We start from the raw sequence: 25,701 nt of genomic DNA, 5'->3' as shown, positions 1-25,701 counted from the left end.
AGCCTTCATCAGATCCAGAGCAAAGTGGATCGAAGAAGGAGAGAGAAACTCTTCTTATTTCTGTAGATTAGAGAAAACCCGCCAGGAAAGAAATAACAGAAACACTGGTCATTAATGAAAATGAATGCTCTGATCCTAAAACTATAACCAATGAAGTTTATTCCTTTTACAGCAAATTATATTCTTCTAGATTCTCAGCTGATGCAACAGAGGCCTTCTTTCACCAAATCAGAGGTTTTATTCCCCAAATAAATGAGGACTTCCAAATCACATGTGAGTCAGAGATCACGTATAACGAGCTTGAAAAGGCATTGCAATGTTTGACTTCGGACCGCTCCCCTGGCCCAGATGGCCTCGCAGCCAACTTTTATAAACATGTCTGGGAGCATATCAAAGTACTTTTATTTGAAACACTTAAAGAAGCTTTAAACAACCGCTCACTTCCACAGACGTTGAGGCAATTGTTCTAATTCCAAAACCAAACAAAGATCCCAAATTCTTGGACAACTGGAGACCGATTACACTATTTAAAATGATTATAAATTACTAACACACATATCTTCAAATCGTCTTCAAAAGGGTCTTCCTCAAATAATAAGTGACACCCAATCAGGATTTATGAGAGGTGGATCAATACACAATAATGTTCGCCTTGTCCTTGATTTACTTGAATATAATGAGCATATAAAGGACGACGGCTTTATTCTCTTTATGGATTTTTAATAAGGCGTTTGACACGACAGAACACCCCTTTATTTTTAAGGCTCTGGAACTCTGTGGTTTGGGGGAAAAATTCATAAACACTATAAAATGTTTTTATTATGACACCAACAGCTCAATATCTCTCCCAGGTAGCACCACGCCTCGCTTCAATATCAGAGGTATAAAACAAGGCTGCAACGTCTCATCCTCACTCTTCATAATAACAGCTGAAATGTTGTCAATCCTCTTCAAAAATTCAGATATCGAGCAGTTAAATGTCTTTGATAGCCGAATAGTTATAAATCAACTGGCTGACGACACCACTCTGTTTCTTAAAAATGTTGAGCAGGTCCCAAAGAACACTGAAACTATAGACTCATTCTCAAAGACATCCGGGTTACAAGTGAACCTGAAAAAGTGTGAGCTGTTGTCTATACATGACTGCCACCTTGAGGCAGCATATGGTATCCCTATTAAAACTGCAGTGAAATACTTGGGCATACATATAACCAAAGATATTAAGTTAAGTGAATCTTTAAATGTATGGAACAAATTGGATGAATGTAAAGCAAGACTAGACAGATGGTTAAATAGAGATCTTTCTCTGTTTGGTCAGATTTATATTACCAAAATGGAAAGTTTTTCAAGATGCATTTATCCAGCCTACTCTCTGTCCATCCCCAGCAAAGCTGTCAAAACCATCAATACATTAAACTTTGACTACATCTGGAAAAGAAAACCCCATTATCTGAAAAAAGCGACTATAGTGAAAGACTATGAAGATGGTGGGCTACAAGCCACAGACTTTGAGTGTATAAATGGAACCTTAAGGATTAAATGGTTAAGATGCCTTCTAGCAAACAGTGGAAGTTTCTGGTATTGTGTGTCCAGGGAATTGTTTTTTCCGCTGTGATTTTGATGTTCCAAAACTTTCTATAAAACTGTCTGCGTTTCATTCACAAGTTCTGTTATAATGGAAACTCCTGTACAAACACAATTTTACTCCCCATAACATACCCACCTGGAACCGCAGATTCATTCTCTTTAGAAATAAGTCCCTGTATCTCAACGAATGGATGGAAAACAATATTTATCTGTCACACATTTACTGGACAACTATGGAAATGTTTTATCTTTTGAAGATTTCGGTACAAAACTTAATATCCAGTGTGATTGTAAACATTATGACACGGTTATCCAAAGCATCCCATCTGCCTTCCTTTTGATGGCAAAAAATGCATCTCAAAAAAAAATTAATCTCATATGTTCAACCCCCGTCTTCTTCCTTCACTGATGATTGCTGGTCACCAGTTCTGTAGAAACAAAGTGTTCTGTGATCTCTTCACTCTGACTTGCAGCCGAAATGCTGCCTCTCTTATTTTCATTCTTCTCTGAAGAAACTACGCACAGACTTCTTAAAGTTACCTTTATCACCAAAAGCTAAAGAGCTTCACTTCAAAGTATTTAATGACACATTAAGAGATCTCCTCTCACATAGATTTAACATTGATCCAACTAACTGTATATTCTGTGATGAGGACATGGAGACCACGGATCATTTGGTTTCCTTCTGTCCTTACAGGAACACATTCTGGTGTGACATGTATGATTGGCTGGATCTCCAGGTCTCTCTCCAGGTTCACTAGCGATAACATCACATTTGGAATTATAATGAAGGACAAAAATTATGAACTGCTTTTAAACACTTTAATTATCTCGGGTAAATTTTTCATCCACAAATGTAAATGTTTGAAAACACAGCCTCTTTTTACTGTCCTCAAGAAAGAATTTGTATTATACTACAAGTCCCTGTTGTTCATGAAGAAGAAAACAGCTAAACCTCTTGATTTTAGTGATGCCTTAAAATTATCTGAAGCCCCATAACTGTTTTACTACTGTTTCTTTAGCCTGTCTTTTTTTTGTTTGTTTGCACTATTACGTACATATTTTCTTCTCTTTTAATTTATTTTCTTCTTCCTAAAGTGTATGTGCTCCGTTTCCTGTTAGCACTGATATTTGGTGATCTGTGCCAGATACTGTTGTAAATCTTCACCTCAATAAACAAAAAACAAAAAGGAAGTAATAGGTGCGTTTGACTTCACGCGGCGCTGCGCAGCGCTGACTTAACGTGATGCATGCTGGACTTAAAACAAGGCATGCTGGTTAGAAATTGTGTCCGACTTTCTCCGGCGCTGCAAAACGTCACCATGTCACATGACATTAAAACCTCGCGGGAGCAAGGCGGGAGCAGGCATAGACATATATATAGAGGAACTTTGATATTACGGTACTGAAATCGTAGCCAGCTAGCTAGGAACAGTGTCTTTGAGCACTGTGTAAAGCGCTATATAAATATAATGTATTCTGTTTTTATTATTATTATTATGATAAGGTGCTGAGAACCGCAGAGACGGTGATGCGCCGAGCTTCAACAGTGCAAGCTCCTAAGGGGTCGACAGTCACACACATCGTCCGGGAGGAGACTGGAACGGAGGGAGTTTTTCTGCTCGGGGACACACTGAGGAGACACAGTTTGGCATCGACAACCATCGTTCTGACTTGTCGTCATTGGTTGTGTCTGTTTCTCAGGATCAGGCTGCACCACGTCGCCAAACTCACCTCTCTTGAACTGCAGAAAGGGAGCACGAGAAAGAAGCTCTTTCAGGGCTTTTAGTTCATGAAAAGCTTTTGTGTGTGTGACAGAGAGACAAATATAAAAAGCTTCAAATAGAGTAATATAATTTAATCATATATTGTTTGTTTGTTATTCATATTTATTGGTTCAAATTATTAAAATATGTGACTTTACTCTCTCTACCTGTTTCTCTACAGTGTGTGATCTGCAGAATACCTTTCACAGCCTACATCACATATCATAGGGTGACCAGACGTCAGGGACAGTCCCTGTCATTGGCTGCCTGTCCTGCTAAATACAGAAAAAACTCTGAATAGAAGTAATAGTGTTAATTTACTTAATCATATCTGGCGGATAGAATAGATATCTGTTTTTCTTGTGGGGTCCCCAAGGGTCCATATTGGGCCCCATGCTTTTTTCACTGTACATGCTGCCATCCATTTCCTTCCTTTCATTTCTTTGCAGACGACATACAAATCTATTACCTGTAAAGTCTAACGACAAAGCTGCAACTCAGTCCTTGCTCAACTGCCTGAGAGATCTTAAAATATGGTTGAATCAGAACTTTCTCTGTCTGAATGAAAGTAAGACTGAAGTTGTTGTGTTCAGTCGAGCTGGGGATTTAAGTGCTTGTATAGATGTTCTTGGTACTTTAGGAACATTTAGTCGTCCATTTAAGAATCTAGTTGTGATCTTTGACAGTGCTTTTAAGTTTGAAAAACAGATTAGATCTGTAGTAAAATCCAGTTTCTTTCAGCTGAGACTGTTGGCCAAAGTCAAGCCCTACCTACGGATCAGTCTCGTCTCTCGGTCGGATCAGTCGTCTCTCCATCGGTTACAGTCAGTCCAGAACGCAGCAGCCCAACAGGAACTAAAAAGCGTGATAACATTACCCCTGTTTTAGCCTCGCTCCACTGGCTTCCTGTCCGCTTTAGGATTGATTTTAAGATTTTATTGCTTGTTTTAAAATTTTAAATGGGTTGGCACCTTCTTATTTATCAGAACTTTTACATGTCCACACTCCGGTCATCCAGTCAGATGCTCCTCGATGTCCCCAGATGCAGGTTAAAAACTAAAGGTGGCCGAGCCTTCTCAGTAGCCGCTCCTAATCTTTGGAACACTTTACCTGTTGAAATAAGAAATGCCCAAACTCCTGACACTTTCTAATCCTAAAGACCCATCTTTATTCACTGGCCTTCAAACAGAGTTGAGTAGTGACATTTATTTTATTTTTTACTTTTTCTACTGTTGTCATGTATATTTGTTGTCTATTGTGGAAAGCACTTTGGTCAACTAGTGTTGTTTTTAAATGCGCTATAGAAATAAACTTGAACTTTAAAATAGAAAAAATTGATAGTCAAACCGGAAACCAGCAGGCGGCAGCGGCCGGTGGCGCGTCTGTCTCTATATAAGTCTAAGAAAAAGACGAAGAAGAAAGAGACGCAGCTCATTGGACAGATCAGATTACAGTCCCTTCAGCAGCCAATGGAGGAGCGGAGGAGCACAGAGTGGGCGGGGCCAGCTGCTGTTAGCCTGCGGTGGCTAAGCTAGTTAGCTGTCCCCCAGCTCTCTCCGTCCTGCCGGACCTTGGAATCCGTCTCCGGGTTTAAATGGCCCCCGTCGCCCTGAAGCTCTCCGCTCCCTGGCGTTTGGTGAGAAGAAGAAGGTGAGGATGTTGCTGTTAGTTCTCCGAGTCAGCAGAAGGTTAATGTGAGTTAGCAGCAGCTGCTGAATGCATCAGGAGATCAGAAGGCAGCATCAGTCTGAAGGTTTAGAGGAGCAGCTGCTTCTTCATAGGACAGCAGAACAGCAGCCAGCTGTGACCTCTGGTCCAGATCCACAGAGGAGGGTCACCGGGCCGAGGTTCATTCACCACAATCACAAGCAGCTTTATTGCACAGATGAGGAACGTGACTCTGGATTGGACAAAGCTCCCGATGTGCTGACTGACAGGCTGCAGTGTAGAGAACACAAGTAGACACACTGTGAACAACAACAGTGCAGGGAGGGAATTATTATTATGTACATGATACACAGAGCAAAGGAAGCAGGAAGTATTATTGTGCAGGTGTTATGAGGTAGGTGGCTTTGGTGTACAGTTTATACAACATGACAGTATGAACAGCTCTGAAATAGAGAAGGAGTCGACCGGAGGCAGACGGCGAGGAGGCCGCCTTAGTGGCTCAGAATCTTGTCCCCACGCCAGCTGATAAACAGATGATCTGATGCTCTGAATGTTTTCTCCTCTGTGTCTCCAGCCTGGTCCGGTTCTCCGCCGTCGTTCCCGGTCTGAAGTTCCACACCACAGCCTCTCCCATGACGGGTGAGTCTGCCGCGGCAGAAACCTTTCACTCTGTCGGGGTCATGTGACCGAGCCGCAGTTTGAAGGCTGAAAGCGTTGGTCGATCGGCCGACTGACAATCGATCGATCGATAATCGGTTCTTTATGAATCAGAACGTGGCAGAAGGTTCGTCCGGTCGCAGCTTCTCACCGTGAGGACGTGTCGCTTTAAAGCTTCTGACTTCTCACTCAGACCAGCCGAACTTTCTTCACCGGCCGCGGGTCAGTGAGAGACGAGCTGACGAGCACGCAGTAAAACAGTTTGAGAAATAAAAACCACGAACATGTAAAATATAGAAACATGTCAGAGACGAGAACCGAAACAACAGCGGGAGTAAAACCTTTAAAAACATGAAGACGATTAGATAAAATAAATAATGTCCATAAAACAGCCGACTGAAGAGGAAGGGTTTAACACATCAACTCTCCCAGCAGCTCCAGGTTTAAAGACTAACAAGGCTTCTCTGTGCATCGTTATTCTTCATCATTTGGATGAATTCTCCGAGCTCAGAGCTTCAGCAGCGTCCTGTTACGTTCTCGCTGATGGCGTTCTGTGCGTGCAGGTGCGACGGTGCAGCAGTTCGAGGAGGCCAAGAGCAAACTGTCGGCGCTGAAGAACGACCCGGGCAACGAGGTCAAGCTGAAAATCTACGCTCTCTTCAAACAGGTGGGAGGTGTTCCACATGTTTGTGCTCTGCTCTGTTTCTTTAACTTGTTTCTGAAACCATGGAAACCTGTTCTGGTACAACCCCTAAATAAGAAGAACAGCTCCTGAGTTTCAGCAGCTCTTCTGCTCACATTCAGAATGTCTCCCACAGATCTGACATGTTGAACAAAGGGTTTCTGCTTCCACATCCAAATGCTGCAAAGGTTCGTCAGTAAAAGCTGAAACGTGTCTCTAACTGATGGACGTGTCTGCTGAAAGGCCGCTGTGACACTGTTACACATGTAGGACTGAATGTTCCCACAGTATCACGTCTTACTGGAACGTTGGGTTCATTCTGTTAACAGCAGATCTGCTTTGACTCTGTCTGCAGTATGTTGTATATTAATTACACATGTAACCCTCCTCCTCCTCCTCCTCCTCCTCCTCCTCCTCCTCCTCCTCCTCCTGCAGGCCACTCAGGGTCCCTGCAACACCCCCAAACCAGGCATGCTGGACTTTGTCAACAAGGTTAAATGGGAGGCGTGGAAATCTCTGGGCTCCGTACCACAGGTACTCCTGCTGCAGGATCTGTGTATATATGGATTATAATTATAGATGGATTCATGTGTTCATCATCAGTTTAATGGTGCAGCTCATTTTAATGACCTTATATTCTGCTGGCAGATCAATAATCATTTATCTAAATCATAAGAACGCATCTTAATCTATTTTGTCTGTAAAGTAACAAAAGCTTTCAAATAAAGTGAGCAGCTGCACCGGTATTAAAGTCGCTCAGCAGTTAAATAACAAATGATTCCTTTATTGATGCTCACGTCTTTGTGTCGCTCAGGATGAAGCCAGGCAGCAGTACTGCGACCTGATTGGCTCCCTGGTGGCGGCAGAAGGTGGAAGCTCCGCCCAGGTGGCAGCTCAGCCCGCTGGGAGCGGGACGACGTACGAGACGCTATTGGTCACCACGGAGGACGGCATCACCACCATCAAACTGAACCGACCGGCCAAGAAGAACGCCATCACTACTGAGGTGTGTGTTTCAAACCTGTTGTTCGGTATAACGTCCTCGACAGACTCTCTCTGTCTCCCAGTTTCTGGTTTTGTGTTTTCACGCTGCTTCCTCTTCTCTCACAGATGTACTCTGAGATCATGGCAGCTCTGCAGCAGGCGGCTAAAGACGACTCGGTCCTCACTGTTTTCACTGGTACACACACACACACGCAGAGCGCTGATTGGCCGTCTGTGTCGTAGGGCTGGGCGTGGTCTGCAGTAAAACATCAGGATGGATGACGGCGTTGGGGGCGGGGTAGCGGCCGCCTAATAGACGGGTTTCTTACAGTTACTTTCAACCGTCGCAGCCCGTCCTTAAAAGTGACGGGAAACCTGTTCAGCAGCGCGTTTTAGAAATGAATCCACTTTACTGGAACAATAATGAACCTGAGGAGTCAACAAGCAGCCAAAGTGAAAACACTGCAGCCTCTCAGGCCAGAGGATGCTGCATCCTACAGGCTATAAAAAATAATAAAACAGCAGCAGTATGATTTATGCATAAAAGCATAAAGAATTAGCAAGTGTCTCGACTAATGTTTCTGTTTTGAAGAAGTATTCAGCACTTTTATGAAGCACAAACGTTGCTTAACGCCACTCTCTCCTGCCGGGTGGACGCTTCACTGGCAGCGGCTGCCGGAGTTTCTTTCTACAGGCTAAGTTTCACGCTGCTGCTTTAGCAGGTGCTTCAATACAAAAGTGTTCGCGGTTCAAAGCAAAGTTTCCAACCATGTTGTTTGCATCTCTGAGTGTGACGTCGGGTGTCGCTGACCTGCAGCGCAGTCATGAAACACAAACAGATCCGACTCTGAAATGGCCGTTTATTATTGAGTCAACAAGAATTTAGGAACAATGCGTAATCTACGTTGATTGCAGCGGTTGACTTCTGTTTCTGAGCTCCTGAATGTTTAAGTGAACATCAGTAAACGTTCCTGCAGCTCTGAACTGAAACTTTAATGCTTCTCAGGGTCACGCTGACGGATTACTGATAATTCTCTCTCTCCTCTGCAGGAGCTGGAGATTTTTACTCCAGTGGAAACGACCTGAGCAACTTCACCAAGATCCCCGAGGGAGGGGTGGAGGAGAGCGCCAAACGTGGGGGAGAGCTGCTCAGGTGAGCACTGATTGGTTGATGGTTTTAGAAAGTGGCTCATGTACGAACACCAGGACCAGGATGATGCAGACGGACCCCTCTGTCCCTGCTGACACCTGTGGTCTGTACTACGAAGCGAGGTAACCGGCTTATCCAGGTAACTTCAGGTGTCCCGAATAACCTGTACTACCGAGGTCTCTTGCCGTGGCGATTTTTAATTTAATTTAATTTTACCTTTATTTTACCAGGAAGTCTCATTGAGATAAAAAAATCTCTTTTACAAGAGAGACCTGGCCGAGGTAGCAGCCATACATAAACACAACATATTAAAATGCTTCGTACAATCATGACAAAATTCACAAAAACAAACAACCAAAGAAAACAACACAAAAAACACATCTATTCATACAAAATGGCCTTTCAAGAAAAACAATCACATCTCTCCTTCACCACATTCTTTATGATGCTCTTAAATTTATCAATTGATATACACGTTTCTAGTTTTAAGATCTTTTAGCAAATTATTCCATGCCCAGGGTGCAAAGTATGAAAATGCAGTTTTCCCCAAAACCCTGGGTACATTAAAAAGCAACCACTTGGAGTGTAGCTGGTAACTAGCAGAATTGATACAGAGAAGGGTTCAGAGGTTAGCTGGAAGTTTACCTAGCATGGTTTTATATATAAAATTATACTAGTGCTGTTTTCTGCGGGTGGTCAGTGTAGTGGACCTAAATTTATTAGTTATGCATTTTAATAAATTTATGAGAATTGATACCCAATTATGAATTATTATTCATGAATTCAGAATTTCCTCGTTAAGGGCACCACTGGAGTTGTTATAATCCTAGAGTCTCCGGACCTCTAGGTAGTTTTGAATAATTATACAATTATTACTAGTGATCATTTAGTTAATAATTGCTCAATTATCTTAAATCAGTCAGTCTCAAAGGGTCAATTCTCTTGGCAGGAACTAGAAATAGGCAACACACACAGCTCTTGATTATATTACAGTGAATTTATTCTCTAACTAAGGTGATAAAAGATGGTTGGATACAGGGAACAAACATTTGCTGAACAATGAGCCTGGAGGTTCGGTTGTGGGAAGCATTTGACTCAAACGGCATAGAAGAGCTAATGAAAGTAAACTAATGTGATTTTAGGAGTTAAAATGGACATCTGATCACAGAACATGTGTTTAGTCTTACTGCTTGTCGACAGCCTGCTTTTGGCCTGTTGCTGGTCCCACGCTAGCTGCCGATCCTGGCTTTTTGCTAGGGATTCTCCGGGGTTCTCCGTGTCTGATTGAAAACGTCTCCTCCGTCTGGCAATTCGGCTGTTTTCAAGTTTCCTTCGTTGTAGCTGGCGAGACCACGTGGCTTGGTCTGACCTCGGTGAAGTTGGCTTGACGAAAAAGGCTTAAAATGGAACTTGGTCGTCCTGAATTAGTCCAGTGTAACTTAACGGACTGATAACTTTAACAAACAAAAGAAATAAAGAAAATTAAACAAACTGAAGGCAGATCGATGTCTCGGCACTTCAGGTGTGTAGCTTCAAGCGAACAAAGGCCTGTTTGTTTCGATGGCCGAGTCTGGGCGTGTTGCCTGGCGAGGCACGCTGCGCCTGCCGAAGTGTCCAGAGGGCTGAGCAGGGTGGAAGAGCCAACAGCGAAGCGAAGAGAGGGGAGAAGAGGGAGGGAAGAGCGCGAGCAGGCCGCGTGTCGCTCTTTTGTTGCCTGGGGCGTGGTTCCCCAGGGGGTGTCTCAGGTTTCCCAAGGGACTGCCTTTCTAAACTTAATGTCTAAAGAAAAGAAATCTATTTGCACGTATTATAATCAAATATTTTCCACAATCGAACCTCAATGGTTGAACGGTTGTACTGTTCTAGGCATTTGGTAACAGGAAACAATTGTCACATTATTGGTCAGGATATTTATACATTTAACGGCATTTCCGACGAGGGCATGTAATACTTATTTCGTCCACTTGGGGGAGCTCAGGTTACATGAGGAAAGCTTGGATTAAATCAAAGATCGTCTCTCCTTAGGAACCGGGGAATATTGTTGATTCATCCTTAAATTCAAGCTGGTGATTAAGAGTATAGTAAGACATTTCTTTGTCATCATTTCTAAAGGGATTTTGTAAGAAAGTATTATGAACAAGCATTGATTACATTAGATGGAGTGTCTTGCTGAAAATAAAAACACTGCACAAGTAACTTCTTTTCAGCACTAATATCAACAACAGATAGCAACAACAGTTAACATAACTACTCAAATAGAGGCAAACGTAATCAGGTAACTAAAGATTTAATTAAATTTAATTAGATGCTTTGAGTCTTTTGGAGACTGCAGTCCTTTGTCATCCAAAGTTCAGTGTCTGGAACATGTCACACTTAGGTGAGACAAGGAGTATCCTTTTGATGTGGTAATAAAACAAAGAATAAGGTCAGTTGCCACGGAAACGTGTGTGGGGGGCCAGTTTTGATAGGCTGTTTAGGGAAATGCTAATGGCTGGCTCGTGTCCCTTTTGTCAGTTTAACAGTCAGGCCCCGCGTTATCAGCTTCGGAATCAAAAGGGTGCCAGATTTATGGTCGGGATAGCACTTAGAGAAAGCAACTTTGACCCCTCCCCTTCTTCTCTGGGGAGGAGAAAGGAATTTAGGGTAGCTCCACATTTATTCCATGTAAAATGCACAAATCCACACTGTTGTTCACTACATCAGCGACGTCCAACCTACCAGATCATAAAGAATGCAATGGTGAGTGAGGGACTTTGCATTTGTAATAAAGCGTAGAGATGCATGATACACTGAATCAAGGCTCTGTAAGATGGAGGAGGCTGCGTGCATATATAATATGTCACCATAATCAATCACAGACAGAAAACTAGTTTCCACAAGAATTTTTATTTTTTATTTTTTTGGCATTGACAGTAAAGCTAGATTTATTTCTAAAATAAAAGCCAATCTTCACTTTGAGCTTCCTAACTAGATTAGCAATATGTACATTAAATAAAAGTTTGTCATCTATTCATATACCCAAGTACTTGTATGTGGGTACCCTTTCAATGAATTTACCATCAGACATAAAAATGCAAAGATGATCAAGCAACTGTAGGCGACCTTTTTAGGATTTAAAACCAATTTTAAATTGAGCAGAGCAGTTTGTAATGACTGAAATGCAGTCTGAAGCTCTTGCACAGCCTGTGCTATGGAAGGAGCATGAGTATAAATGACAGTGTCATCAGCATAGAAGTGTATTTTTGCTTGGACGTCCTTACCTAAATCATTTATAAAAATAGAGAACAGAATAGGTCCCAAAACAGACCCCTGGGGGACCCCTTCAGATAAACTCTAACTCAGATTTGTGGCCTTCTGTATAGACACACTGAGTCCGATCTACAAAATAGTTTCAAACCATTTAACAGCATTAGGACAGAAACCAGCATCCCTAAGTTTATTCAGCAACAATTCATGATCCACAGAATCGAACACCTTGGATAGATCTCCAAATAAGGCTGTTTTCTGTCTAAGGCACCAATAAGATTATTATTATTACCACCATAGCAGCAGTAATGGTACGGTGGCCCGTTCTAAAACCAGATTGAAAACTGTTTAAAATATTATTATCAAGTAAGAACTGTTAACTGTAAATTTACCCGGGATTCAAGGATCTTAGCCAGGATTGAGAGTTTGGAGATGGGACGGTAGTTTTCCAGATTTGGGGTATTGAATTGGACACAAGACTCAAATTAAAAATGTGAGTAAGAGACTCAGCAATAACATCTGCCGCCACCTTTAGGAGATAAGGATCCAGATTGTCGGGACCTGCAGATTTTTTGTGGTCAACGCCTTTCAGAGCTTTACAAACTTGAGCAACTGAAATAGTTTTAAGATTAAACAAATCCAGATTTCTATCAGTTGCAGTGGTGACAGAACATGGGACAGGTGCATTTACATTTGAGCTGTCAAATGCAGACCCAGCACAGATAAAGTGTTTGTTTAACTGACTGACCGTAGCAGCTTTATCCTTTATTTCATCTGAGCCAACCAGAATGTGTTCAGGGAGGCTTGAAGCAACATGTGTACCTGACATAAATTTAATTACTTTCCAGAATTTTGAGGTGTTATTTAGATTCTCTGTAACTGTCTTCACATAAAACTATATATACGTACCTGCGTATTGTTACCTACATCCTGCCGGGGGAACGCTGGCTGTGGTTGTTAACAGCATCCTGAATGGAAACGGGAGCTGTGACGTCATGACGCGTGTCCTTCCTCAGTCAGCACGTCTTTTTAAATGAATGAACTCCCATCAGCTGATTTATGATGCGTTCACTTAACGCAGGACTCGCGGACGCCTGAGCGTCCTGTAGTGTCTCAGTTTGGGTTCAGGTTCAGGACTCTCTCTCCTTCATCTGCAGGGAGTACGTGAAGGCCTACATCGACTTCCCGAAGCCGCTGGTCGCCGTGGTGAACGGACCGGCTGTGGGGATCCCAGTCACAGTGTTGGGACTGTTCGACCTGGTCTACGCTACAGAGAGGGTACGCACACGCACGCACACACCAGACGCTGACGTCAGAAACAGGTTCACCTCATGAACCAGTCTCTCTCCCCCCCCCCACAGGCCACCTTCCAGACTCCCTTCAGCCAGCTGGGTCAGAGCGCCGAGGGCTGCTCCTCCTACACCTTCCCCAAAATAATGGGCCTCGCCAAGGTACACACAGAAGAAGAAGAGGACGCAGCTGACTTCTTTAAAAGCTCAGACTGTTCTGTTAGTTTCATGTGAGGAAGGTCTCAGCCTCCTCATCATCAGCGCTTCATACACCTCAGCGTTTATTCACCAACTCTGTTTGTGGTTATCCACAAACAGCTTGTTGTTGTTGTTGTAGTAATAAACTGCCCCCCCCTCCCTTTAGGCCAGTGAGATGCTGCTGTTCAACAAGAAGCTGACGGCGGTCCAGGCCTGTGAACTCGGTCTGGTCACCGAGGTTTTCCCTGACAGCAGCTTCCAGTCGGAGGTTTGGACCAGACTGAAGGCCTACGCCAAGCTGCCCCCCAACGTAAACACACACTCTCTGTATTTTAGCGCTCCTGCTTTGTTCACTTTGAGGAACAGGTCGTGGTGCATTTTCTCTCACCGTAAAACTTTGATTAATAGGATAATTATACACACCGCTTCATAAAATATGTTTAGATTTCATGCTGATTTGTTCCTCTGCGGTTGGAATGAAGTTCTGAACACAACAGCATCACGTTCAGACAGCGAGCCCTGCAGCCTGGTGATTTTAGACAGGAATCTTAATTAATTAACGGGATAGTTTCTTAGATGGAGCCCATCTGTAGGCTATAATTGAATTTTCCAAAGTGTTTTCACATATTTAGATAGATTATTTTACGTGTCCAAAAAATAGTGAGCCGGGGTTAATAACAGAAAAAAAATCCTAGATGAAAGTGTGAAATTTACATGAAGAAAAATCAGAAATTCCCTGCAATTAATGTCATAAACATTGAAAATCACTCTGTTTTCTTCTGAATATGGCCGATTCAAGGTGAATGATAGTGATTGTGGGTTAAACTTGTGAGTATTTAAGTATATTAAGTTTAATATAACTTTCCAGTGCATGCATAACACACTGCAGACGTGTGTGAGATGTTGCAGCCTTGCAAAGTGAAGTTCCTCTCATAAATGTTTGACTATAATGCCAGAAAAGGTTTTTTTAGATTAATCTTGGAAATTAAATTCTGTCTTGGATTATTCCCCCTCTCCGCTGGCTCCTTTTTTACGTGCAGCTGTACCTTTTACATCTGAATCATATTACACGTAAAAGAAGAGCCCGTAAAATACAGAATAGAGATTTGAACTACAACAAGAACAATGTGCCAACGAGCATCGCTGGCTCTGTCGGCCGCCACGATATTAGATTTAGCCGCTAACGTGTCTTTACATTCATAATTACCTGAAACTAACACCGTGCGTTCCTCTGGAGAAATACGGAGCAAAAAAACTCGGCCGAACACGCCCCTTTCAGGGGAGCGTGCACCACCTCTGATTAAGTTAACACGGACTCAACTAACCAACATCCACCGTCGTAGTGTAACTCCAGTGTGGGCGGTCAGAGTTTGTTACCCTGAGTTAACTCTGAGTAAGTTGAACTCCCTTCGTAGTACAGGCCACTGCTGTGGGAACACATTTAGACAAATAAGGTCTCCATTAGAAGCCTGGTCTGGTTTTTATAGAAGTTCTCTGGATGTATCAAAACTCTTAAAACCCGTTAATAAAAATATTCTGTTTTAAGTAAATAAAGTGTTTCATAGTTGCCTGTTTCAGTCCTGGGACGCCCGTCAGGGTCAGCTCAGGGATTTTAGCAAATAAAAGCCCGGGCTGTTAATCAGAGTTTTACGGTATGCACCTCCTCTACAGAAACTTCTTCTTCTCTTTCAGTTTGCTGCTGTGCAAACCTTCCACAGTTCAGATCAGGAGAGAGTTTTAGAGGAAATCCAGACGAACAACCATCAACAGAGCGCAGGACTCTGAACCACTAGCTGGTCCAGACCAGAACCTCTGCGGCCTGTTGGATGATCACTGTGGAGAAAAGCTAAATAAGTGTCTCTCTCTCTCTCTCTCAGTCTCTGGCGCTCTCTAAACAGCTGATGCGCTCGGTGGACAGGGAGCGTCTCCACGCGGTGAACGACGCCGAGGTGGAGCGTCTGATGGAGCGCTGGACGTCGGACGAGTGTTTCAACGCCGTCATGAGCTTCTTCCAGGCCAAGGCCAAACTCTGAGCGAGGTGTGAGTGTGAACAGAGGGGATCGGTAATCGGGGCGAAATGTAAACGGCGGTGGGAGCAGCTCCGTCCTGCAGGCGGCGTGCCTCCACACGCTGACCCGTTAGTTCCCTCCTGAATGAGACTGATTCTCTGGAGAGAAGTAGATTAACTGCTGTCTGGTTTACTGCGTGTGAAACTGTCCTGAATGTTACTCGTAGATGAAGAGCAGCCAGCCAATCACAGAGCAGCGCTAACGTTAACTAACCTTCACTCTCGCTGCAGCCGCCTGTCTGACTGAGAACATCACGATGTCTGTAACCTTCCTGTGACTCGAGGTTAAAGTGCCTTAAACTCTTTGTAGCTCGCCACTCTGTCCCCTCAATTAAAGAAACTTTGGAATTATTCAAAAGCGGACGAGTTGTGTTTTATGTAAACGGGTTACCATGGAGATCCACCTGGTTAGACCTGAGCCAGGTCTCTGTGGTCCCGGAGAACCCGAGTCTGGTGATCACATGGCGTGTCCTTTTAAAAGAAAGCTCACCGCTGTCACACGTCTGACTGACAGCAGCTCGTCTGGGAAATATCACCAAGAAGAATTAGTAATACTTACAGTACACGAGCTGCGTACGTTAAACACACAATACTATAACACAATCATAATATATGAGAGGTAAAAAGAAAGCAGTGATCTACATCTGTATTTCAGCAGGATTGTGGGCGCTCAGCTGATCCAGCAGGTGGCAGCACTCGCCTGTAAATGAAGCTCAGAGCTTCACATGAAGTTCCTGCAGAGCAGCCTGAGGACTGAGTCTGTTAACAATGCTGCTCTGGATTAAAGGAGCAGTCTGACATTTTGGGTGGTAAAACTTCTTGTTCATAAGAAATGACTAACAAGGTGAGAGAAATGTGTCCTTGTGCTGCGTTTTAAAGAATTACCTGCTGCCTTGTTTCTCTGAGCTCAGAAGTTAAACTGTGTTTTTAAAGTCTCCTCCTGTCGGGGGAACAGTGAGAGTTTGGTCTCAGACAATATCTCCAAAAACAAATCCTCTGTCCCTTTACAGTGACTGGAGGAAATATTCTGTAGGCCAAACATTAAATTACGGGAACAAACCGTGGATTTACAGTAAATGAAGGAAATAACTCCACTCTCTTGTCTGTTCAGTGGGCATGAAGCTGCATCCAGCCGCTGGTTAGCTTAGCTTAGCATAAAGACCGGAAACGAGGGGCCACAGCTAGCCTGGTTTGGTTTTAATGGTTTTAAAATGAATCGGTACAAGCGGCCAGACACATTACACAAGAAGTAGTTCCACAGGGAGCACACTGGAGCAGCAGCTTTATTGAGTCTCTGCTGGTTTCTAGATAACTTGGACCTGACTACCTGAAGTCCTAACTCAGGGGTTGTTAACATCCTGTAGCGGGAAAGTCCTAAAGATTCTTCAGCAACATGGCTGCTGTCTAGAGTAACCAGACGTTTTCCGGGGACAGTCCCCGGTTTTGGTGGCCTGTCCCTGGAAATGTCCCTGTTTTGTGTTAATCACAGACTGTATAAGATGTTAACAGACCTCAAATCAGATTCTACGTGGCCAGAAAGACTGGACAGCAGAGCAGACAGGTGTCATGCCGAAAACCGATTGCCGTCTGCGGGAAACTTCGGAATAATCACAATTGTGGCTAAATAAGTGTTTGCAGTTTGTAGCGTAACCAAGCATGACTCTTGTTACGTGATTAACAGAAGCCTGTTGCAGCCTATAATTAACATGACTTGGTGCTGAGTTATATATAAAATAATTTTATTATCCTTCTAACTCTACATTACTTAACTTGCTGCGTACCGACTAACCCGGTCCTGATTACCTGCTAAAATACCTTTAAACGGCCGATAAAACTCATGTAATGCAGTATTCTTCGTCCAGACAGTGACTGCAGCCTCTATTGACTGAAAAGTTATTTCTGCCCTGAAATGACTTTATTATATTCATGAGGATTATATTTGAGAGATTATATCTCACCTGGTACTTTTTACCTCTTACAATACCTTTAAACGGCCAATAAAACTCATGTAATGCAGTATTCCACTTACTGACTGAAAGGTAGATTCTGCCTCAAAATGACTTGATTTCATTCAGAAGTTATATTTGACAGATCATAAAACCGAAATATATTTCATATATAATGACATGAGATTTTTTTAACGACATACTGAGCACCAAACCAAAACTGTCCCCGGTTTCCACTTCAGAAATCTGGTCACCTTACTGCTGTCAGAGTCTCTGTTGGAAACTGTATTTTACATGTTGTGGTTAAAACTGTAGACGCTGAGCTGTGACGTTAAACTTCGTCTGCAGCTCCGTGTTCTTACTTTCTGAATTCACAAAGGTCAGTCCACCTTAAATACTTGTAAAATGCCGGCGCTGTTACGGTGTGTTAGCGTTTTCCTGCAGGCTCGTCCTTGGTGGACGGCTGAGAAGAGGACTTGATGAACCTTCTGGACCAAACGTTCTCACCGTTGAACCTCTCAGCAGCTCTGACCTCACTCTGCTTTGAAGCCCGAGCAGGAAGCAGGACGGCTTCATCTCTCTGAGTTGTGGCCCCTGCGGGTCGCCATACTTAAATTCCATTGTTGTGGGATTTAACAATGGCGTCCTGAGCTCTGGGACGTCCAGCGGTGTCTGCAGAGGCCTCTCAGCCCTCCTGTATTTATGAGGGGCGTCACAGAGCTTTTCTTTTTTCTCTGCAGCCTGAAACATGTCGGGCTCGTCCGCCTCCCCAGAGCACCGAACGCAACCCTCCGTATAAATCTCAGCTCGCCCCCCCGCCTGGATCTGGGCTGTACGGAGAAATAAGATCCAGAAAGCGGTGAATGTACCCGTCGCTGCTGTGACAAACAACGTCTGCTGAGAGACCAACATGGAGCAGGAAGAGAAGGAAGGGATTTATGTTTCAACATCGGAAAAGAGTTCAAACATCCATCTGTGCAGCTTCAGGGAAGAACCGAGGAGCGCTTTATAGTCCCGGTCCACATTTACACAATAACCTCATGAAATCATCAGCGCCCCGAGCTGCTTTCATTTAATTTCCTGAAAATTTCCGTCGAGGTTATGAAGAAACTACCGAGCTGTTACCAGGAATTTCACTGAGATAAACTTTGCTAACGAGTTTGTGCATCGAGGCGTCGTTTAGGATCTGTTCCAGTGTGTTTTCATGTTCTTATTCTGCACAGTTTTAAATGGTGTTTAACTTCACTTTATTAAGGGCTGGCTTAAATTAACCATTTATCTGTTTGTTTCTTTTAAACCAAGATGGATGACAAGCACCTACAGTGCTCTAAAATGTAATGACGAGTGAGCAACAGCTACTAAATGGACCTTGTGATGAGGAAGAAGCTCAGTGAATCTCTGATTCACAATATGAGTGAATCCTTGTTGGGATTAAATCTTAAATAAGACACAAACTCTCGAGAACAAAATCGAAACCAGCAATGCTAACAGCTCTAAAGAAGTAAGGACGATATGCTTTCTTTACTTCCCTTAAAGGCATTTGGACTGAAATGTCCCCGACCAAAGGTGGTCCAGTTCAGACAGCAATAAAACGACAATCCTGCACAACAGCTTTGTAACTGATGTGTGCACATTTAGGAGTCTTTCTCTTCTTCAGATGACTGTTTGGTTTGGTTTGGGTTTGAAACAGACGGTCACATGATGCTCGTCTTTTCCACGCCCAAGACTGGTCCTCCTGGACCCGACTGCAAAAGCCCTTAAAGCATTAAACTTTGCACATACATTTTTACATACACGAACATGCTTTGGTGTTTAGGTGGAGTAAATAAATAAAACATGCAAAAGTCCAGAACCAAAGCAGTCGTTCGTGAGTTGACCTCCAGCGACGACACAAGCTGGAAAAGCCACATTCATTTTCTCTGCGCGTGACGGGAGGAGGTGAAGGAGAGAGCCAGGAGTCAGGGATCAGAGGGAGGAGGTGGAGGAGAGAGCCAGGAGTCAGGGATCAGAGGGAGGAGGTGGAGGAGAGAGCCAGGAGTCAGGGATCAGAGGGAGGAGGGGAAGCAGGGCCGCGTTGTTGGTATTTATTACTGAGCTGCGTCGAATTGCTGTGATTTATAAATGTTAGAAAAACAAGAAGGAACGCAGACAATTTTACATGCAGAGGATTCGACGGCGCTCGGCCCCGAGACTGCGGGTCAAAGGAACATGTTCGTGAGATCGTTCTGGATGCAGCAGCTCTTCACACTGCGCGCAATGTGAAAGCGTCAGTCGTGTTATTTGTACGCAGATTGATGAGACCAGGTTAAACAACGTGAGTCCAGTTCTGTTCAGTTTAGAGGTTCTAGGTCTTCACTTTGCTTAAAGCTGCAGGAGGCAGAGGCTTTTTTGTTTGTTCATGTTCTCCATGTACTTTTACAAGAAGTACACCTTGAATGCAGGCGTTTGGAGTACTTTTTCCATTTAGTGTTCCCTCAATCAAGTTTTCTAATTAATTATCTTCCTAAATTCCCGTGTTGGATTGATCTGCTGGCAGAGTAACTTTACCTCCTCCTCATGTCTGGTCTTTGCTGACCAAACTTGTCTCCGAACCAAAACCCTGTCACCCAAAGAGATTTAACCAATATTAGCTGCGTATCTAGATACTGTATGTTTCAGAGCATTAGCTTCAGTTGCCTCCCAGCTCGGTGCGCAAACTTCATGATCTAGGTAACGTACTGAAGGATGTAGCTAATGCAGTTAACGTTTGTGAGACTTTTATACACATATTGTGTAGAGCAGGTGTTTTCAAAGTCTGACACTGGGGTCCTCCCCATAGACACTCGACATTTGAGCCAAAATAACCTAATATTGCTGTTTGACATAACTTCTGACTGCACCAAATAGTTTTAAAAAGCTCTGTCCTAAGGCATTTATTAGTTTCTGACTCTGATGAGGGGAAACAGTTCCCAAAACTACTGTATCTCTGAACTCTCACACATGCAGGCTCTTCTGTGGGATCTCCTTTTGATAGCTAATGCAATAAGTAATGTAAAATTGTTTCACTTCCATTCACTGAGCCTCCCCTGAAACTGTTTGGAGCCCTCCTGGGGAGGCACGCCTCACACTTTGAAAACCCCTGATACTGAGCAATAAAAGACGAGAATGAAGAACAAGTTTTTACGGGAATGTGGATCTTTTAGATCAATTTGAGGAGCGCCTCTGGTTTGCAACCTTTATTAAGTGAAAGTACCATGCGGTATGGGACTCAGATTGGTATGGTCCTGGTTTTGTCTCCGTCTTGCCTTACCTAGGACTTGGGCTTGACTCTATCTCGCCTTACCTTGGACTTGGACTTGACTCGGTCTCGCCTTACCTTGGACTTGGACCTGACTCGGTCTCGCCTTACCTTGGACTTGGGCTTGACTCGGTCTCGCCTTACCTTGGACTTGGACTTGACTCGGTCTCGCCTTACCTTGGACTTGGTCTTGACTCAGTCTCACTTTACCTTGGACTTGGTCTTGACTCGGTCTCGCCTTACCTTGGACCTGACTCGGTCTCGCCTTACCTTGGACTTGGTCTTGACTCTGTCTCGCCTTACCTTGGACTTGCTCTTGACTCGGTCTCGCCTTACCTTGGTCTTGACTCGGTCTCGCTTTACCTTGGACTTGCTCTTGACTCGGTCTCGCCTTACCTTGGTCTTGACTCGGTCTCGCCTTACCTTGGACTTGGTCTTGACTCGATCTCGCCTTACCTTGGACTTGACTCGATCTCGCCTTACCTTGGACTTGACTCGGTCTCGCCTTACCTTGGACTTGGACTTGACTCGGTCTCGCCTTACCTTGGACTTGGTCTTGACTCGGTCTCGCCTTACCTTGGACTTGACTCGGTCTCGCCTTACCTTGGAATTGACTCGGTCTCGCCTTACCTTGGACTTGGACTTGACTCGGTCTCGCTTTACCTTGGACTTGGTCTTGACTCGGTCTCGCTTTACCTTGGACTTGGTCTTGACTCGGTCTCGCCTTACCTTGGACCTGACTCGGTCTCGCTTTACCTTGGACTTGGTCTTGACTCGGTCTCGCTTTACCTTGGACTTGGTCTTGACTCGGTCTCGCCTTACCTTGGACTTGGACTTGACTCGGTCTCGCTTTACCTTGGACTTGGTCTTGACTCGGTCTCGCTTTACCTTGGACTTGGTCTTGACTCGGTCTCGCTTTACCTTGGACTTGGTCTTGACTCGGTCTCGCTTTACCTTGGACTTGGACTTGACTCGGTCTCGCCTTACCTTGGACTTGACTCGGTCTCGCCTTACCTTGGACTTGACTCGGTCTCGCTTTACCTTGGACTTGGTCTTGACTCGGTCTCGCCTTACCTTGGACTTGGTCTTGACTCAGTCTTGGTTTAGGTGGTCTTGACCGTAACACTGCACTGAACCGTCATTTGATGAATAGTTAATATAAACACACTGATTAGACTGAAGATCACTGAGAAAGAACATTTTACCGTCTGCAGCTGGATTCAGTGTTTTGCCTGGTGTCTGATTCATTTGACTTGTACAGGTTAAACATGTTTTTATTAATTTCTCAAACTCCTGAGGAAGATGTGAGCAACACCAGCTGCTCGGTTTTATTCCAGACAGTCTTTAGAGGAAGAAACGTAATATGTTCCTGCACAATAGCCTTTTCAATCGAGGCGGAACATTTTCTGCGATTACAGTTTGGGGAATAATTACTCTGTCAGAATCCGATCACGTTCGCCCCCAGCTCCTTTAAATATTAGTAAAGAGAGGGAAAAAGTTTTCTGGATGAGGTCCGGTCTGTGTGTGTGTCTGTCAGACAGTGTGTGGCCTGTTGGTGGGTGGGGGGGGCACATCCTTCAAATGAAATCCTAGACAGGTGTGTGGAAAAAAACTGCTGCCAAGTCTGCACTTCTACCATCCGCTCATCCCCTTCCTTCCTCCTCGACCCCGTCACTCACATCACTCTTCTAGTTCTTTTTCTCAGGCTGCCTCCGCCGACGCCCTCGGAGGTTTTCTTTTTCACTTTCAACCGACCCATTTTCTTCTATATTCAAAGTGTTTTCGTGGCATATTCAGTCTTTCATTGTTTCACAAAATGGACAAGAAAGTCATGCGAAGAAAAACCTTTAGAGCTCGACAGCATTGGAGATCTAAGAAATTTGGCTACAAACATTTAGAATATTGCTTTAAAACCTCAGTGTGTGTTCAACGAGGAGTAAAAAAATCACTTTTTCTAAGGTACAAAATTTCCTCTCAGCTCTCTTTCATTGTGTAAAGCTCCCCTCTGAACTGTGTGGAGTCTTCCTTCAACAGCCAGTGATCTGTCTCCTACAAATTACATTTATATCCTTCTAAGACATTTATTACCTGGATTCCTGGATTATATTAAGTGTACTTAAGTGTACTCAACACAAGTCGTATAAAGGTGGTCGGTGGGGTGGGGGTTTACTAAACTATATCACCGTGGTAAAGGTTTAGTGTAATTTAGGCAGCATTATGTTGCTTTAAAAATACATTTGCTTTTTCTAATTAGTAGAACTCAAAGGATTTCAAGCAGGGTGGCAGTGTCTTAAAACATTTACTTACGGAAAAGTAGAAATACCAAAGTGTATTGCAAATTGTATTTTCGCGATGTTTCCTCACCGTGGTGCCGGTGGAGCCCACAGGTGGAGCCCACGGGTGGAGCTCGCAGGTGGAGCCTACAGGTGGAGCCCACCGGTGGAGGTGGGGCTTTTGAAGGCCTAAGTAACTCGTTGACAGGGGTCCCACTCTCAACCACTTTACCGGAGTTTGTAGCGTTGATAATCCTGATTTACAGCAACGATTGTATCTAAGGCAGGCTTAGAGTCCCCTTAGGGTTAGAGTCCCCTTAGGGTTAGAGTCCCCTTAGGGTTGGAGTCCCCTTAGGGTTAGACCCTAAGTGTTAAAGGGTTGGAGTCCCCTTAGCGTTAGAGTCCCAAAGTGTTAAAGGGTTAGAGTCCCCTTAGCGTTAGAGTCCCAAAGTGTAAAAAAAGGGGGGATAGAGTGGGAGATGATGAATCAAAGGAGTAAAATAAGCAAAAGTGAGAGACCTGCCTGTCTTTTTTATATTTCCCTGTTGCTTTTATGTTTTATGTAAAGCACTTTGAATTACCTTATTGTTGAAATGTGCTATACAAATAAACTTGCCTTGCCTTGAAATGCTACTATCTGCAGCAGCAGCACAGCTTCCAGGTGATGCAGCAGCAAAGCAGTTAGCAGAGCACTGATGGGTTACTGCATTGCTTAGTTTGTTTATTACATTTATTTGTCAATGACCAAATACACCAACATTAATCTGATGTAAGGAGAAAAGATGCATCGAACCAGATTCAGCTACTAGCTAATGTCTGTCTGCAGTTCCTGGGCAGGTCGACACAAACACTAATGAAACCAATACATTAAACACTAAAATCAGTCATAGATCCAAATATACACACAAATATCAGCCATGAAATCACACACTATGCAATGTTTCTAAATAACCATCGTCATGGTGTGTAATAAAATACAGATGAAACATGTCTGGTTGCTAAAGATCAATGTTTTGAGTGAGAGTTGGATTCGTGTCACAGTGAGAGGAGCGTAGATATTTAAGACACACAGTTAGAAACTGATCAAAACTTCTGAAGTCATTAGTGCATTACTTTTGTACTTGTACTTAGGTCCTGTGAAGACTTTCAATATTCAGAACATGTCAGTGAATCATCTCGATCATGAGGAAGACCTGTAGTCCTGAAGTATAATCGCTTTAATTTCAGGAGAGAAAACTGTTGAAACGTCTTTATTTTTCCTCCTGCGGTTCCTCTCTCTCCGGTGGTTTGGTTGTAACTGTAGATCGGTCGAGCGGAGGGGTGATTTCCCTCAAGCTGTCGGGGAGCCAATCACACGAGCCAGGTGACAGGCGCTCCCTGAAGGGACCAATCATCAATCAGTCGCCGTGACATCTGCCTGATGACCCGCCATCTGTCAGAGAGAGAGAGAGAGGAGGTGAAGAAGAAGAAGCCCTTCGTCTTTATTTTCATGCTTTACGTCTTTTTCTCCTTTTTTTAGTCACTTTGTCGTTATTGTTCTTTTACCTGTTTTTAAGTAAAAGTGATTTTTTGATTAACAAAAAGGAGGAGAAAAGAAACAAAGCGATGGAGAGATCGGAGGACGACAAACAGAAAAGAGGTGATAGAAAGAGGGAAGAGATAATGAGGAGAGAATGGAAAAACAAAGACAAGAAGATCAACAGAGAAGGAGAAACAAGGGAAAGACAGAAAGAACGAGAAGAAATGAAGGAAGAGAAGAAGAAAGAAAAGAGGAAGCAGAGCAGGAGACAATAAATGGTTCATAGAGCGAGAAGAAAAACTGCGAAGGACAGAAGAGGAAGAGGAAAAGACTCATCCGCCTTCATCCTCCATTAGCTGCTGATGGATCGTCGTCAGGAGAGACTTCGGCCCTCGGGGGTCAAAGGTCACCCAGCTCTGAAAAAAAGAAGCTTTTCCCTCTCTCCGTCCTCTTCTGCTTTATTTACTCTCCCCATCTTCACCTTTCTCTTTTTTCATCCATCATCCCCTCTCCTCTTTCTCCTCAGCGTTTCCTTCTTTTCACCGAATCAGTCCTCCTTAAACGTGTCTGTCCGATCATTCGTAAACAAGCACTTGTTTTATTAGTGACTGAGATGCATTTTCAGGTTTAGATCTTTAGGTTAAGCTTAGGAAAGGTTTCCTAAAAGCATCGTACCCGCGTGACTCCTGCAGGAGTTTAAGAGCGGCTCAAGAAGATAAGAATGAAAAGCTACACGATGGATTTAATGGTTTAATGTTTTTCTGCACTAATCATGACCCGGCTCTGCAGGGGAAAGCGAAGCAACAGAAAACCACATTATTTATAGCACAAAGGGCTTCAACCAAAGAAATCCATCCAACCAGAAGAGGACTAACTGTGTAAACCTCAGGTTCTGCAAACTAAACCTGCTCTGAAAGATCTTTTTTTCTAAATCAAAACATGTAACGGTCGTATAATTATGCTCCTTCTTCTGCGTTTGCTGTTGCTGCTTCACAATAAAAGACAGTTCAATAGAAAGCTTTTAATGTAAGGTTTGTCCTGAGGGTGGCGCTGTAGAGGAGAGATCATTAGAATCTAAAAGGTTCATCCTCTGGAGAGCAAATGATTTTAGTCTGTCTAGGTATGTTCATGTGTATGTGTAATATTTCTCCTTTAAAAATGAAAAATAATGAGGAAATTTCAATAAACTGTAACATACAAAAGGAAAAACAGATGATCTGTGCATGTCTCACTGTGCAGCAGTGTCTTGGACGGACAGATGGACACTCGCTGTGAACATTAGGACAGAGTTCAGGTGAAGTTCATCTGTGACTTTATGTAGGCCAGCTTACAGGGGAGAAGAGTTTTCCCGCCCGGGCTCGGTGCGTCGTGCACCTCTCCAGCCTCGCCCG

General features: G+C 43.7%; 1 protein-coding gene across 3 annotated transcripts; it reads left to right on the top strand.

Moving 5' to 3' along the window:
* Positions 1-4,847: 4,847 nt before the first annotated feature.
* On the top strand, positions 4,848-15,653 carry LOC119897059 (enoyl-CoA delta isomerase 2-like). 3 transcript variants are annotated; one of them, XM_038710613.1, is made up of 11 exons: positions 4,848-5,003; positions 5,596-5,660; positions 6,242-6,345; positions 6,796-6,894; positions 7,175-7,366; positions 7,471-7,540; positions 8,395-8,497; positions 12,898-13,018; positions 13,102-13,191; positions 13,394-13,537; positions 15,105-15,653. In XM_038710613.1, the coding sequence occupies exons 1-11, from the start codon at positions 4,948-4,950 to the stop codon at positions 15,258-15,260; spliced, it is 1,200 nt and encodes a 399-aa protein (XP_038566541.1). In that variant the 5' UTR covers positions 4,848-4,947; the 3' UTR covers positions 15,261-15,653. The 3 variants fall into 3 exon arrangements, with proteins under 3 accessions (XP_038566541.1, XP_038566532.1, XP_038566549.1); XM_038710604.1 differs by having other exon boundaries at positions 12,895-13,018; XM_038710621.1 differs by lacking the exon at positions 4,848-5,003 and adding an exon at positions 5,256-5,415 and having other exon boundaries at positions 12,895-13,018.
* The last annotated feature ends 10,048 nt before the right edge of the window (positions 15,654-25,701 follow it).

Source organism: Micropterus salmoides, unplaced genomic scaffold (genome assembly GCF_014851395.1).
Source record: "Micropterus salmoides isolate LMB-PRFRI ecotype aquatic unplaced genomic scaffold, ASM1485139v1 Ms_hic_scaffold_1, whole genome shotgun sequence".
In the NCBI taxonomy this organism is placed as follows: domain Eukaryota; kingdom Metazoa; phylum Chordata; class Actinopteri; order Centrarchiformes; family Centrarchidae; genus Micropterus; species Micropterus salmoides.
This window is presented reverse-complemented; position numbering and strand designations above follow the sequence as displayed.